This window comes from Mytilus edulis, chromosome 1 (genome assembly GCF_963676685.1).
Source record: "Mytilus edulis chromosome 1, xbMytEdul2.2, whole genome shotgun sequence".
Classification (NCBI taxonomy): Eukaryota; Metazoa; Mollusca; class Bivalvia; order Mytilida; family Mytilidae; genus Mytilus; species Mytilus edulis.
The window spans coordinates 90,823,201-90,840,675 of record NC_092344.1 but is presented as its reverse complement, the minus strand read 5'-3'; the positions used below and the strand labels follow the sequence as shown (position 1 = coordinate 90,840,675).

General features: G+C 33.1%; 1 protein-coding gene across 1 annotated transcript; it reads left to right on the top strand.

The window, feature by feature from the left end:
- Window positions 1-12,664: 12,664 nt before the first annotated feature.
- On the top strand, window positions 12,665-13,896 carry LOC139494552 (uncharacterized). Its single transcript, XM_071282715.1, has one exon. It carries the CDS (start codon window positions 12,803-12,805, stop codon window positions 13,730-13,732), a length of 930 nt encoding a protein of 309 aa, XP_071138816.1. The 5' UTR covers window positions 12,665-12,802; the 3' UTR covers window positions 13,733-13,896.
- The last annotated feature ends 3,579 nt before the right edge of the window (window positions 13,897-17,475 follow it).

Sequence of the window (17,475 nt, the reverse complement as noted above, 5' to 3'; positions counted from 1 at the left end):
AGGAGTATTGAGTACCAAAATTCCTATAAGTTTCGCCATAATACAGCTAAGGTTATCCATTTCTGCGGTAGAAAAGACTTAGTATTTCAAAAATTTAAAAGTTTTGTAAACAGTTAATTTATAAATATGGCCATATCAATGATATAATTCCTGTCAATACAGCACAGAAGTGCTGACCACTTGGCTGGTGATACCCTCGGGGAATTAAAACTCCACCAGCAGTGTAATCGACCCATGCAAGTGGTTGTAAATAACCCGCTTTTTTTTACAATTATATCTTCATCTAATTGGAACTGTTGTTTGATCTAGTAATACTTTATAATCATCGATATTCATGTAATTATTTATTTTTTGATTGATTAAATTGTTGATTACTTAATCGGTTCTTGAAAAAGTTTTTTTAAAAAATCCCGTACTCCAATATAAATTCAAAAAGAGGAGTCCATAACTAACAAAATCAAATGCTAGATTTATCAACCAACGAAATTTGTAGTGATAGTGATAGAGTTATTACCAATTGTGTATGAATTCCTAGAGTTATGATTTAATATCGAGCTCAATATAATGATGTAGAGTATTTAACGTTAATTCGGTAACGACCAAGAGAGCGTAAAATGCGTACTAGTATCATTGTTTTCCGATTATGTCGATATTTTTCCGAAGAAGTACTCGAGTATCGCTCGATAAAACCAACTAGTACTAGATAAGTCAGTCTCCACCGAGTTGACATCCCTACTGAATATGAACACTTAAAATTGATCACTGAACTATAGAAATTAGGCCAGGACGAGATGAAACCTGCCGCGCGGATATGTACAACTTGAAATATTTAAGTCTACCTACAGTATTACTCATAGTAACTCAGAAACAGATCAAGACTTGAAACTTAATATTCATCACAAAACAGTTTATTGAAGCATGACATACATGTAGGTCGACATAGAAAGGATTCTAAAGACCGTATAACTAGTTGATTTTTAATTCATAAAATAGCACAAACAATGAATGTATACGAAAACTGAACCAAATATAAAAATGAGATCAATAGGTGACCCCTGTCAGACAAACATGTACGCTTTCAACGTCTGATCAAATATCTATTTAACCTTTCACTAAATCATTCGTAATAACTTAGAAACTTACACAAGCATGATAATGTAATTGTTTTAATTGCAATGAATACGCTACCTTAATTAATTATGAAATATTATTTCCTATTGTGTCGTAACAACAGACGGTATCCCAATATTAAAAATTGACAATTCAGATATCGTTGGTTTGGCATATATGTATGCGAGATACCAATTACCGTCATTCCATTTCCATCTGATCCATAGACATCACCTGTTTCTCCAAGATAACAGAAGAAGGCCTTTTAGGTTATCACACCTTTGAAAATTGGTAAATAGCTTATTTTCTATTAATATTTTTTTTCATTTAGACGATTTGAATTTTATTAAGCTAAGAAAGGAATGTACAAAGTAATACAATGAAAAATCAAATAATCATTTCGATTGTATCATCTGAGCGTCACTGGTTAGTCTTGTGTGGACGAAACGCGCGTCTGGCATATTAAATTTTAAACCTTGTACCTTTTGTTAGCTATTATTCGTGTGTTTCTCTTTCCTATATGTTCTCACATTTATTTGTATTGTAGTCCTGTCATGTAATGTTTTCATTTTAATGTTATATTTCACATTGCCATAAAAGCGGGAGGTTTGGCATGCCACAAAACCAGGTTCAACCCACCAGTGTTTTCTTAAAAATGTCCTGTACCAGGTCAGGAAAATGGCCATGGTTATATTATAGTTCCTTTCTTCTGTGTGTGTTACATGTTAATGTTGTGTTTCTGTTATGTCGTATTTGACTTATATTTGATCCGTTTCCCTCAGTTTTAGTTTGTAACCCGGATTTTTTTTTTCTCAATCGATTTATAAATTTCGAACAGCGGTATACTACTGTTGCCTTTATGTATGACTATAACTGTATAGGTTTATTGTAATCTCAGCACGGATTCAGACGTATGAGCTACTCCATCGGTTTAAACTAAGAAGAATAATATTTTTTAAAGTGCTATTAGATCCTATGCAAATTCGAGTTTTTGCTAAAACATCATTAGCTTAGCCCGTACCTGTTTTTAATTGTGGGTTCTTCTCTGGCTTATTACAATCTGTCTACGAAGGAATTACGATACTTCAGAGAAATCTAACCACTCCTTGTTCTCGGACAAACTATTTCCGTTGCCTCTTTTTCCGCCTCAATCTGCTACTTCCAGGAAGAAAAGACCTATTTTAGAAGGCAGAACAAATCTTCTGCTTCCAAGTCTGCCAAACCTAATATCTACTGGATCTTTAGACAACTTAGTCCTGTTACCTAGGTATTTGCCCATCTTACGTTATTGACAAGCTCAGTAGAGGATTTAACTTCTTCTTTTGCTTGGATTTTTGTTCGGATTACCTCTTTTCTAAAATAGAGGTGGAAATTGACTGCACATTTTTAGGTGTTGTCAATATTAATTATTTTCGAGGATTCGGCTCTTCAGTTCGAGTCCTTATTTGTCATTCATCTCATAGTTTGATTTTTGTGTCAATATTCTTTTTCAATAAAATTGAGAATGGAAATGGGGAATGTGTCAAAGAGACAACAACCCGACCAAATAAAAAACAACAACAGCAGAGGGTCACCAACAGGTCTTCAATGTAGCGAGAAATTCCCGCACCCGGAGGCGTCCTTTAGCTGGCCCCTAAACAAATATATACTAGTCCAGTGATAATGAACGCCATACTAATTTCCAAATTGTACACAAGAAACTAAAATTAAAATAATACAAGACTAACAAAGGCCAGAGGCTCCTGACTTGGGACAGGCGCAAAAATGCGGCGGGGTTAAACATGTTTGTGAGATCTCAACCCTCCCCCTATACCTCTAACCAATGTAGTAAAGTAAACGCATAACAATACGCACATTAAAATTCAGTTCAAGAGAAATCCGAGTCTGATGTCAGAAGATGTAACCAAAGAAAATAAACAAAATGACAATAATACATAAATAACAACAGACTACTAGCAGTTAACTGACATGCCAGCTCCAGACTTCAATTAAACTGACTGAAAGATTATGATTTCATCATATGAACATCAGGCACAATCCTTCCCGTTAGGGGTTTAGTATCATACCATCATAACATATATGAGAAGAACATAACCCGTGTCATGCCAACAACTGTATTTTAGAATAAATGTGTTTAGTTCCGATGCAAAGACCTTATCAGTGACTCAATATTAACGCCAAAATATGCAATCTTTAATGACTTGACAACAGTATCGTAATTATATGATTATCCCTTCTTAATAAGTATATTCAAAGGTTTTGTAAGTTTCTGAGGTGAATACTGACACCTTTGTGCTTTATAAAGAATATTACCATAAAAAATTGGATGTGAAATACCTGAACGTATTAGAAGTCTGCATGTTGAGCTATATTTACGAATGATGTCTTTATACCGATGATAAAATTTAGTAAATGTTTTGACTAGTTTGTGATATCGAAAACCCTGGTGTAATAATTTTTCAGTAATACATAAATTTCTCTCGTTAAAATCGAAAACATTGTTACATACACGAGCGAATCGTACAAGTTGAGATATATAAACACCGTAAGATGGTGACAAGGGAACGTCACCATCTAAAAACGGATAATTAACGATAGGAAATGAAAAATCATCCCTTTTATCATAAATTTTAGTATTCAGCTTTCCATTAGTGATATAGATATCAAGATCAAGAAAAGGGCAGTGGTCATTGTTAGTATTAGCTTTATTTAAAGTAAGTTCAACAGGATAAATTTCATTAATATACATACTGAAGTCGTCATTATTGAGAGCCAAAATATCATCCAAATATCTAAAAGTATTATTAAATTTGTTTATCAGATGTTGTTTCGATGGGTCTTTGCTTATTTTTGTCATAAATTGTAACTCATAACAATACAAAAACAGGTCCGCAATAAGTGGTGCACAGTTAGTCCCCATTGGAATTCCGATAATCTGACGATATACGGAATCTCCAAAGCGAACAAAAATGTTATCTAGTAAAAATTCAAGGGCATATATAGTATCAAAGCATGTCCAATTAACATAGTTTTTTTGTTTATTGCTACTAAAAAATGACCTAAAAGAGTTTGAACATAGATATTCACATTCTGATTTTTTGAATGCCCATTTAATTAGGTGTGTGAATTTTTCTTAATGAGAATGTGAGGCAATGTGGTATACAGGGTAGAAAAATCAAAACTTTGAACAGATTCAAAATCACCAATATAAGCATGCAATTTATCAAGTACTTCCAACGAGTTCTTGACACTCCAAAAGTAATTTATTCCACTATTTTCGAAGGCCTTATTTGAACAATTTATTATCAGGTTTTTAATTGTACCAAGTGTGCTGGTAAGAAGAATAGACAATTTAGTAGTTGAACAATGGCTTGAAGACGAAATAAATCTATATTTGTAAGGGGTTTTGTGTAGCTTCGGAAGCCAATACATAGTTGGGACTTTCATTGTATTTGGCTCTGCTTGTAAAGCGGTGGCTAACAGTTTATGTTTGTTACAGATTTCGTTTTCTGAAAATGGAGTCAGTTGGAATGTTGGTGAATTGGTGATTTCCTTTTTCAGAACCTCAATGTAAAATTTACGTCAAACAATAATAATATTATTAGCAGCTTTATCTGCCGGGACAAAAACAAATTCCTTGGCTAGTTCTTTTAGTTTATGTTTGATACGAGAAATAGGTTTATTGTGGTTATTGTTTATAGTAAAATGTTCTTTAAAATGTTGAATACGTATATCAACTATCTTCATTACTGAATTAAAAAAAGAGTCCAAAGATTTTTTGTCAGCTTTTTCCCGTTTTATCCATTTCATACAGTAAGTATGGAGTGAGTCGTGGATGATATTACGACACTCATTCCAATTAATAATTGACGGGGGACGATATTTAGGTCCTTTACTGAGGAATGATTTTAACTCTCGGTCTTGAACGATGTTAAGATCTCCTGTAATAACATGGGAAATGGGTCCATAAATATATTCGGAATTACTGCAATTACATGAAGTAGGTGTATTTTCACTGATATTAACATCTTTACACAATTGACTATAATTAAACACAAATTTCCGGGTAGATTTCTTGTAAATATAACAAATAAGAGGTAGCTCAGTATTGTCAAAATATCCAGGAATTTGTTCTTTAACAGAATGGTCGTTAAATATACCGGCAATATTTACAAAATCAAAGCCTTTATTGACATACTTAATTTTAATAAAATGTTTTTTATGATCTTCAGGGCGATCAATTTTGGGAAATAATTTAGAATAACAATATGTCATAATAATTTGAACAATTTCATACTTAGGACTGCTATATGAAATTGTGTTGCAATCCTCCAAAATTTTATTTAACTTATTAACCGGTAACGAACAGAGTTTTGTTAACAGATAATGTCTGCCGTTGTTTTTTGAAATAGAAATTAGGTCCGAAATATTGGTATGATTGGCCCGAAATTTTCTTTGATTGCGATTTGTTCTACGACCGTGAGAACGTTTTTTACGAACAGTTTAGAAACTATATCCAAAATGTTAACGGAATTGGTTCTAGATATATTACCAATTCCCATGATATTATCATTTAGACCGAGAGGGTAAACTGTCTGTAATTTTTTAATCCAATTTAATTCAATTATTTTCCGTGATCGTACAAACTTTGAATGCGATTCACCAGGCTGCTTATTTACAACTTCTAAAGGTTGAACTGCTAAATATTTAAAAGGATGGTTGTGCTTCTTAAGGTGTTGGTAAATGATACTTTTGAATTTATTGGGTCTTTTAAAACGATACAGATGTTCTTGAGTGCGTTTAGATAAATATTGTCCAGTTTCTCCTACGTACTGAATACCACACCCCGGTTTGTTTCATGTGAGTAAATAAATAATACTGTTTGTTTTTCAAGTTATATCAGTTTCAAAATTTAAAGAAAATGTGCGACCATTAAACGTGGACCTTACCGTATTGTTGGTGGAAAGATGGGGACATGTAAGTCATTTTTTGGCATGACACTTATCGATAGAAGGGTAACCACGATTTTTATTGTTAAAAATGTTAGCGATGGTAGTATTTTTAGATAACCGATTTTGAAGATTGAGACGTGTGGATACCCTTTGAACAAGTTTAGTATTTAGTAATTTTCCATTTCTAAGCTTCATAATTGTTTTGTTAGTGAATTATATAATAAAGGAGCAAAGATTGGCGTCCAGAATATGAACCAGCATACAATAATTGAAGTTACATAAAATGGATAAATTTGTTCGGCTAAAAATGTCAAACGCTATCAGTATTAAATAGTAGAATGGGGCTGAATATTGAAATACTACTTTTTGATAAATATTCCTAAAGTAATGAATTAGAGCAGTTCTCGCTCGGACACATACTCCATAATCTAGTATATTATAAGAGCATAAACCTGAAGCACGGGGAGGCACTCTACTGCCTCCACACGGCACTAAAGACAAACTCTGTAAAAAATAAAATTGAGAATGGAAATGGGGAATGTGTCAAAGAGACAACAACCCGACCAAATAAAAAACAACAACAGCAGAGGGTCACCAACAGGTCTTCAATGTAGCGAGAAATCCCGCACCCGGAGGCGTCCTTCAGCTGGCCCCTAAACAAATATATACTAGTCCAGTGATAATGAACGCCATACTAATTTCCAAATTGTACACAAGAAACTAAAATTAAAATAATACAAGACTAACAAAGGCCAGAGGCTCCTGACTTGGGACAGGCGCAAAAATGCGGCGGGGTTAAACATGTTTGTGAGATCTCAACCCTCCCCCTATACCTCTAACCAATGTAGTAAAGTAAACGCATAACAATACGCACATTAAAATTCAGTTCAAGAGAAATCCGAGTCTGATGTCAGAAGATGTAACCAAAGAAAATAAACAAAATGACAATAATACATAAATAACAACAGACTACTAGCAGTTAACTGACATGCCAGCTCCAGACTTCAATTAAACTGACTGAAAGATTATGATTTCATCATATGAACATCAGGCACAATCCTTCCCGTTAGGGGTTTAGTATCATACCATCATAACATATATGAGAAGAACATAACCCGTGTCATGCCAACAACTGTATTTTAGAATAAATGTGTTTAGTTCCGATGCAAAGACCTTATCAGTGACTCAATATTAACGCCAAAATATGCAATCTTTAATGACTTGACAACAGTATCGTAATTATATGATTATCCCTTCTTAATAAGTATATTCAAAGGTTTTGTAAGTTTCTGAGGTGAATACTGACACCTTTGTGCTTTATAAAGAATATTACCATAAAAAATTGGATGTGAAATACCTGAACGTATTAGAAGTCTGCATGTTGAGCTATATTTACGAATGATGTCTTTATACCGATGATAAAATTTAGTAAATGTTTTGACTAGTTTGTGATATCGAAAACCCTGGTGTAATAATTTTTCAGTAATACATAAATTTCTCTCGTTAAAATCGAAAACATTGTTACATACACGAGCGAATCGTACAAGTTGAGATATATAAACACCGTAAGATGGTGACAAGGGAACGTCACCATCTAAAAACGGATAAATAACGATAGGAAATGAAAAATCATCCCTTTTATCATAAATTTTAGTATTCAGCACAATGAATGGAGACATTGTTTTACATATATGTCTAGGTCCGTCTCAGTGTTTCAACTCTCGAAGTTTTATTCACAAACATATTTCTGTTTCACAACTTCCATGAAAACCCTTTTTTTTGTGGAAAAACTAGTACCAGGATTATAATTATACGCCAGACGCGCGTTTCGTCTACATAAGACTCATCCGTGACGCTCAGACCAAAATAGTTAAAAAGCCAAACAAATAAAAGTTGAAGAGAACAAGTGTTCTAATTCAAGGCATATCACTTCGGCCTAGTCTGTCTTTACCAGGTTTGTGTAGGTGGTTGTAACTCACATTCATACTCTGGCTGTCTAAATTCAATCTTATTTGGACGATTACCTTATCAAAGATTTACTTTACACACCTAAAAGCTCACACAGAATTAGTTATCAAATAAAGGCAACAGTAGTATACCGCTGTTCGAAGTTCATAAATCGATTAAGAAAAAAAAACCAAATCCGGGTTACAAACTAACCCTGAGGGAAACACATCAAATAGAAGAGGAGAACTACGACACGACAGAAACACAACACTAAAATATATACCCTGGAGAACTATCAGCCACATCATTACTAGCAACCTTATCGAATAGACTGTTGTTTAGCAACCAAAAACACCACAATTATTGCTCAAACTAATACGCATTGAGGAACTCATTATTAGTCTTGCCTTTGTTTGCATGGTTTTTTGTTGCGGTTTTTTTCTAATTTTGGTTGATCTGTAGGTTTCAGCGTTTGGTGTGACGTCTATTTTCTCTTAAAAAAATGAAAACGACACGTTATATAAATTACATGCGTCAGAAGCGCTTTTCTCGATTTACCTTCATCAGGAAAGCTCAAAGCCAAACATTTGAAATCCAAGGATTTATAAAAACCGAAAAAAAAATGAAAAGCAACCTGATAAAATAGCCAAATCCATCTTGGACCAACTTTGCCTGAGGGAGTTGAAACCTTAGTACACATTTGTGTTAAGGTGCCGCCTGAAGACCGCCTCTGACTGCGGGATTTTCTTGTTGTATGGAGGTCCATTGATGGCCTTGGGTTTTTTGCTCCTTTGTCGAGTTGTTGTCTCTTTGACATATTCCCGATTCCATTCTTCTCAATTTTCTCAATTTTCTTTACTTCATCATGTGGTGAGGTACATTTTAAGCAGCATCAATGTTTCAGTAAAATCACAAACAATTTCACTTGATCCAGTGAACAAGGAATGGGAACTTCTTCTTTCTTTCTTTTTTAACTATTAATGCATTGAATCAATCAACTTTCGTCTATTGTGTTTATTATGATAGCTCATCTGATATCTGCACATACCGACTATTATTATTCATTTAAGAGAATCGATATTTTTTTAAGTTTAATGTTTTTCAACAACTGACAGTTTGTATGGCTTTTTTTTTTGTCGCACTTCAACGCTCCTGCTGTTCCTTTGTTTTCCTCGTATACTTGATATGTTTCCCTCGGACATGTTTTCTCTCTTTTGGTTTATGACTTTTGAACATCGGTATACTACTCTTGCCGTTATTTACTTACAAAAACTTCAAAACAAGTGTAAATTTTGAATGCTACAATAACCTAGTATCAGATAATAATGTGACCGTTATATGTCATTTGGTGAAACGGACGTTTACAAATTACCGAAATCAAAAAGCGAACAATTGAGAACACTGGTACAATTTCATGGATTTTTCTTCCAAAAAAGTTTTGAATCTGGTAGATTGTATAATTGTAAAACATTGCGAAATACCAATGCTTCGAATCAAATTTTACATTGGTACTCTCAAATTGCGGTTTGTTACTGTTAAAAATATCCAATAAATTGAATTGTGTTGTTTTCAGTATTAAAAGTATTTAAAAACATCTAACAAAACCCAACTTTATGGATATTTTCAACAATACCTGCATATATTTAGACTCTAGTTTTTCTCCTGATAATCAATACGTTTAATAGTGAATATAAAGTTAACAAGCATACGCGTTATATTTCAAATCTTTTTGAGGGGATGAACAATTTTATTGGTTAAGGTTATGATTGTTTTGTTGTCATTAAATAATTGCGACTGGTATCTGGGAGATTGATATAAATTCGACTATCAATAGTTTGAAACAATACTGAAATGTTTCATTAATTTTAGTTGTGTACACATTTATTTTGTTAATTTTCACCCGATCATTTTTTCTGTAGTTTTCATAACCTGGAAACAGTATATCTAATATATATGTTCCTGTCATAACGGACCATAGAAACTCGTTTTTTCATGTCGATGGATCAATTATTAAAAGTACACAATAGGTGTCTTTTTTTTCTTTAAACTTATTCAGATGATGGCTTTCCAATGGTATATTTATTCGGCTTTTCTTGTATCCGTGTTTTTGTTACCTGTTATACCGATTAAGGAATTTCGTATTAGGAAGGGACTTATAATCATGGTACAAACATATACCGTTAAATGCCTTTTTAACTGATTATGATAGTAATGAACCGTATACATTTTAAATGGAGAAAGTTTATTCTCTAAAATCTGATTTCTTAAACTAAATAAACAACTTATAGGTTTTACCAAAATAAAACGAATTAAGAACTCAGAGATCGACAATTCAACATATAATTGAAATTTGTAGGGACGAATTTAGATACATTTATTATCATGTTTGTATTGTTTTTGTGTTTCGTTTTTATGTTGTATTGTCATGTAATTCTGCCCCCAAGGATGACTGAGGAATAGAAGTATGGTCCCTTGGTCTTCTCCCGACCGGCAGTAAAACGCTTGCCGAAGTGGGGCGTCCGCAGTCACGTCCGGTCAGAATAGGGACGTTAAATCCAATGTCTCACGTAAAGAGAGTGCCACGCTCTTTGCACGTTAAGAACCTTTGCACCAACTCTTTGAGGGCCCGTAGGTGGCCTGTTGCAAGGCAAAATTTCTGTCCCTATCCAATATACCCTCATTTTTCAGAGGCAGTCCAAATTTCCTCGACCATCATTTCAAATGGCCTCTATTATGACAAGACCTACCTATTGTATTTATTGTGAACTTGTTCTCGTCCTGAATATGCATGAAATATTTGCCACTGGACGTGAAGCAACCAATAATCAATCAATCAATCATGTAATTCTACCATAGCGCCCAGCTTTGAGTGCATAAAATTGTTCACTATTAAAAATGGAAAAATGTCCTATTTTACCAAACCGATCTGGGATACGTACATACACACAATTTCCGCTGCACACAATGTTTTGATATCCTGACGGTTTCAGTCGTTATTTTCCGTAGTAACCGTTTTTTTTCCCCATTAAAAACTTACTTTTTTTAAACAAGTTACAAATTTAATATATCTTTGAATTAACATTGAAGTATTCAAATCTGTAGAAAGAACTGATTTTGGTGAAGAAAAGAACACAGGCACTGTAAGGCGTCATTTAGGATTTAACCGACCGGAACAAGGACATGGAATCGACTATCTTTTTGAAAAATGCTTTTGCACTTAATGAATATTTATAAAAATAAAAACATCAAATCATTCTAGTACTCAAGTTATAATAAAATAAACAGGACTAAAGCACAATTCGGCAATTCTACTGATCCCTTTCGGTTTTTGATCGATGTAAATATAAAACCATACAGATTGCAACACGTTGCGGGCGTTAACATGTATTGATTTAACCATTTAAAAGGATTTTCCTGTCAAAAAAGCAATAGTTCCAACGAAATTATAACTTAATTAGAAACATTATTTAAAAGTTAAACTACCTGTACAGATAACAGAAAAAAACCCTGTGTACATTTGTAAAAATATATTTAAAATGCTCTGATCTAAACTCTCTCATATTACGTCCAATTTTATAGACTTGTACTCATTTGCAGAAATTTGTGCAACAAAATGACATAAAGTTTCGTTCGAAGTAAGGCGATTCCCCCCTATTTTAAAGATTAGTCAAAGCCATCCGAAAAAAAAGAGCTCGATTGCTATGCAACCAATTTGTAACTAATGAGAAACCGCATTTCAATATAATTATAATAAGCTAGTTACAAAATATTTGAATTTTATCTGACCGAACAAGGTGTTTCAGTCTTAGCTCTTGTCAATATTACAAAATGTATCAAAGGAATACAAGAGCGGAAGGTATATCTGCTGTGCTTAGCACTAACTTTTAGTACCATCTTCACATCAACATTTATGTATTTTCTGTTAATCAATTCTTATCAAACAAACTTAAACCAGATTTTTAAATTAGTAGAATACTTTATAAGCTTTTCAAATATATTTTTTTCTAAATTTCTATGACATCTTAACTGTCATATATGGATTATACTTATGTGGTAAAATATTCATAATACTTTAATTTTTCTGTCGCAATTTGTTTTTCAGAATGACGCCAAATCTTCGCAGTAGAAAAACCTTGACTAAATCCTTGTCTATATTAGTTGGTATTTCAATTAAGCTACATTCACAGGAAATCTGGCTAATTCAAAAAATAAATATTAGTAGAAGGTTTTAAGTGAATTACAAAAAGTCAATCGCCCGAGTACGTAAATATAGATTATCCCGTACAGAGACACATGTGTGACATTGATATCCGGAGTGTTGGGATGATAGTCTTACCGAACCTAGCATGAACACAAGAATTCGATTTATCAACAAAATCCTTGAAAGATAAAATTATTAGACAATTACTGTAATCATGTTTTTGAACAATTGCGTATTGACGTTCACTGTAATGAGAAGGTTTGATGTAATCGATTGACTAACAAAGAATACAAATTTCGGCATTTAAAAACGGATTTTCAATTTTATTTTATTTAAGGAAAGTATTTTGTAACAAGAATACATTTAAATATTTGTCTTCGATTCCACATTGGAAATATTCAGTGTTTACAGAGTCTGCAGTCGATTTATAGAAACTTGGCATACTCTTGGATACGTCATGGAATAGTATATTGGAAATAGAACAAAGCTGAAATAATTCTGGTTGTTATTTCGATTTGTATTTTTTTGTGTTTTTTTTTTGTTTGCATTTTTAGATACGGTTGGTGTAGTTTTTCATTAGTGATCAAACGAGATGTCGAAATCTTCAGTTCATATAAGAATGTCAGACAAGGGCAGTTTCCTTCACGAACATGAAATATTTGAAATGATGAAATCGAGAACACTTTATCAGATGCAGTTTGACCTCAAAAGGAAACTTGAGAAACGAATACGTTCGATTGAATTGGCCGAAAAAGTACATATGTCAACATTTCAGAGTAGGAAAACGTTATTTCTAACTAAAATGAGAGAAAAGATACGACAGAAAAACGTGAAAAGATTTAGCACGGAAATAGTGCGAGACAGTGTAGAGGCTGAAGCTGATATTCACTTTTTGTCTGAGGACGAAAATGAAGACGAAAATGACGACGAAAATGACACAAACAAGGAGAAAGTTCGAAAAAATATAAGATCAAAATCATTAGTGAATGTAGTTACTTCAGAAAGTGAAAGCGTATCTGAACGTCCAATTACATCTCGTTCCGTTGTGTCTTTACACGGGAAATCATTGGCAGTGGCCAAAAGTAGTGGCAGGCAACGTATGAATCAATCTGTAGAAAGCAATAAGGCACTAGTAACAGAAATAACTATATATCCGGGAGATTTCACAGAAGAGCTGGCTACAGTGGACACTTTATCTCCTACAACTGGAAACGACGATAAAATTAAAGTCAACCGTACAGAAGAAAAGCAAAGGAAGAGTACCAAATTTATTCTAAAAGAAAGTGAATTAGATAAACGCCTTTCGCTGCCTACAATTCCAAATGCCGATGTAGTGAAAAACTTAGCATCGTTCGAAATGGGAACGTTAACACCAGACGGACATCTTCTTTTAACGAAAGATGATTATAAGAACTACATGGACAAATTTGAAAGAAAGCGAGAAAAACGATTATGTAAAGTTCGTAGGCAGAGTGAGTCGCTGGATCAAAAAGTGCGAGATTTTACTATAGATGAGGTGTAAATAGGAATTTCAACGATTTTTAAAAACTTATTATGGAAATTGAAAATAATTGATTAAAGGTAGTACTTGCAATTGTTGTATATTTTGTATATTTGTTTGCATGTAAAAAAAACCAACAACAATACAAAGCCCACCAACAGAAAATAAAACAAATAGTTACCATTTGTTAGTTGTTCTCAATAAGAATACGCATATATGAATTTTATATAAGAGTTTAGAAATATTGAAAATTATGAACAGTTCCTTTCTTTCTTAAACGAGTTTTATTTCGCAACGTAGAAATTTTTAAAAAGAACACAAAGTCGTCAATTTATTTATCATTATTTTATTTTATTTGGGGGGGGGGGGGGGGGGGTCATGCTAGTATTTTTTAAACAAGAAAAGGGCACAGAAACGTGTGTCAGAGTTGTCTTTGCAACTACAACTATTTTGTATAGCAAGTTATTTTTTTGCTGGAAAGAGGAAGTGAACATTTTTAAAACGATCTTGTCATTTATTGAAAAATTTACAGTTACCAAACATTGAATATTTACTTATCAAGCAATAAAGGTGTCAGTATTAAAATTTAACCAAAAATTAAAAGGGAGGGCAATCCAGTCATCAAGTACCTGTGAAAATAGACGGTTATATTTCAACTCAAATACCAAAAATTTAGAACTATATGTGTATTTTCAATTTGTATGTGACCTATGTATATCTATATATTTAAAACTAAACTAACTTTATATACAATACATTTTCAGCCTTCAAAGGTAACACTGGCAATGGCGTTAAAAACCTCCTTTGCAATTAAATTTATTGCTTTTAAATTTACAAAATTGACAATTTAGATTCGAACTTTGATCTTAAATTAAAATTTCTTTTAAATTTTCGTTAAGTTAAGTTTTTACATAGACGCTTTTGAAAGGTGCTAGTGTGTGAAGATTGACGTCTATTGAACTTAATTTATGACTCTTATTCGCGTTAATAACCTTGATTTTCCCTGTAGGTTATGAAAGTTATAAACTTTTCTATAACGATTTGAACTTCACTGAAAGATGTGTAATCAATTATTTAAGGCACACTTGAACACTTTATTTCTCAATTCTTCATAATACATATACATATTATTAATGTACATTTTGAGATATTAACATGAAAATGTGGAAATTTTTTTCCGGCGGAAAACCACACTGAGGCACTTGTCTCAAAATCAATTTCCTATATACTTTAAAATATGTAATATTATTAGGGAGGAAATCTGAGACAAGTGCATGCCTGCAGGAAAAACGAAGTGGTAGATTTGTCTTAATCATGCATGATTGATTCAACTTTTATCTTATATAGACAGGCTGGTTAGTATTTGCTTTACTCCACCATAGCGCAAATAGCTAAAAATATATACCATTATATAGTCTGCTATCTGACTAAAGTTGTATTGTTTTATTTGTGTTTAGAGTCATATGAAACTACTCTCTTGTAATTATAATGTTATCGAAATTAATAATTCAGTGGTGTTCTCGTTGGTTGCTATGTCACATATTTTGTTTTCGTTCATTTTTTTTGTACATAAGTTAGGCCGTTAGATTTCTTGTTTGAATTGTTTGATACATTTCTGATTTCAGTGTCTTTTATAGCTGGCTAAGCAGTATAGGCTTTGCTCATTGTTGAAGGCTGTACGATGACCTATAGTTGTTTCTGTGTCATTAGACAGTAATTCAATAGCCGTACATTTATTAAGATTTTGATAATATAAAGGATTTTTCTTGTTTTATAGTAAAACGCGACCATTCACGTATATATAAAACAAACTAAACATTTTTTTTAAATTTTTAATGAGGGTGCTCCGGAAGGTCAACAGTTTTACCAGTCTGGTAGTGACGTCCGCTGTGTTCCCTTTTTTAATACATTAATGAATAAAATTCAATCGTTTTTTACAATATATCGAATTCATGAAAACAAAATGAAATCAAAAAAGCCTTTTTGCGAAAGAAAAAAAAACCCCGATAGACCGATAACTGCAGTTAACTATTTATTTTGCAACTCTATTTGATGTTGTATTGGAAATCGAACAATATATATATATATTAAACTTTTGAAAAATAAAGTATTGTTTAAACTAACTGTCATACAAATAAGTATTATAACTTGTGCCTGCTATTTGTACTATAGAATTGAATAACAATATTATTGTTGAACTGCTTAACACTACCCATAAATACTTGATGTGAGGAGACTAATCCAAACATATTATTACGCCCATTCCAGACAGTTGAGAGTATGCGCAACATACAAAATTTACTTAGTTAAAAAATTGTATTGAAAGATTCATATCTGGTTGTTGGGGGAAAACATGTTTGTCCACTTTCGGTATTCTAGGTGAAAACGAGGACGTTAAAGTATCTGCAGAACGATTATTGACAACACACATTTACTTCTGGTTTACTTCAAGTTATATGAAACTTCAAAATTAAAAAAAAAATGTTTAGTTTGTTTTATAAATACGTGAATGGTCGCGTTTTACTATAAAACAAGAAAAATCTTTCTCATTGGTCGTTATGATTGTTGTTCTCCCTTGGCATCTTCTGTCTCTTTCTCAGTGGTCGTTATGATTGTTGTTCTCCCTTGGCATCTTCTGTCTCTTTCTCAGTGGTCGTTTTGATTGTTGTTCCCTCTTGGCATCTTCTGTCTCTTTCTCATTGGTCGTTTTGATTGTTGTTCCCCCTTGGCATCTTCTGTCTTTTTCTCATTGGTCGTTATGATTGTTGTTCCCCCTTGGCATCTTGTCTCTTTCTCAGTGGTCGTTTTGATTGTTGTTCCCTCTTGGCATCTTCTGTCTCTTTCTCAGTGGTCGTATTGATTGTTGTTCCCCCTTGGCATCTTCTATCTCTTTCTCATTGGTCGTTTTGATTGTTGTTCCCCCTTGGCATCTTCTGTCTCTTTCTCATTGGTCGTTATGATTGTTGTTCACCCTTGGCATCTTCTGTCTCTTTCTCAGTGGTTGTTTTGATTGTTGTTCCCCCTTGGCATATTCTGTCTCTTTCTCAGTGTTTGTTAAGATTGTTGTTCCCTCTTGGCATCTTCTGTCTCTTTCTCATTGGTCGTTATGATTGTTGTTCTCTTTCTCAGTGGTCGTTATGATTGTTGTTCCCCCTTGGCATCTTCTGTCTCTTTTTTTCCCGTCGTGGTTGGCACCAAAAATATATCTCGTAACAACACTAAATTAACTTGAAGCGGCCCCAGGTTGATAAATGATCCATGATAATTTTGAAAAAGTCAAATGGTCAAGTGTACCTTACAACGATGCAACGTGCCAAACTAATACACCAGACAGAATTATTCAAACTTAATATAGATGACCTATTGCAAGAAATTCATTACCATTATTTATAGTTTTTTATACTTCTATAAAACACACATCAGAAAATTCAAATTGTCAACATGTAACAAATTGTTCTGAACTCAATAGTCTCAGCCTGCACCACTAAGTAAACCGGCCTTAACTTCAAAACTTAACTTTACTACTTAGTATTAAACGTTGTAAAAGTAAATAAACCTATAATCTTTGTCTACAAAGTTTCATGAAATTCTGTTGTGTGGTTTCAGAGGAGTTGCGATGGAAAACTTTTGCAGTAGTATATTTTGGCTAACATTATAAGTTAAAGGGGCATTATTCATAGAAAAAAAAATGTAATCGTAATTTCCTGTCGATGTGCACATCTTCAAAGTATGTCCTAATTATCTTCAAAGTTTTTAGGAATTTT

Coding starts and splice junctions, on each gene's coding strand:
- LOC139494552 (XM_071282715.1), top strand. CDS start 12,803: ATGTCGAAATCTTCAGTTCATATAAGAATGTCAGACAAGGGCAGTTTC.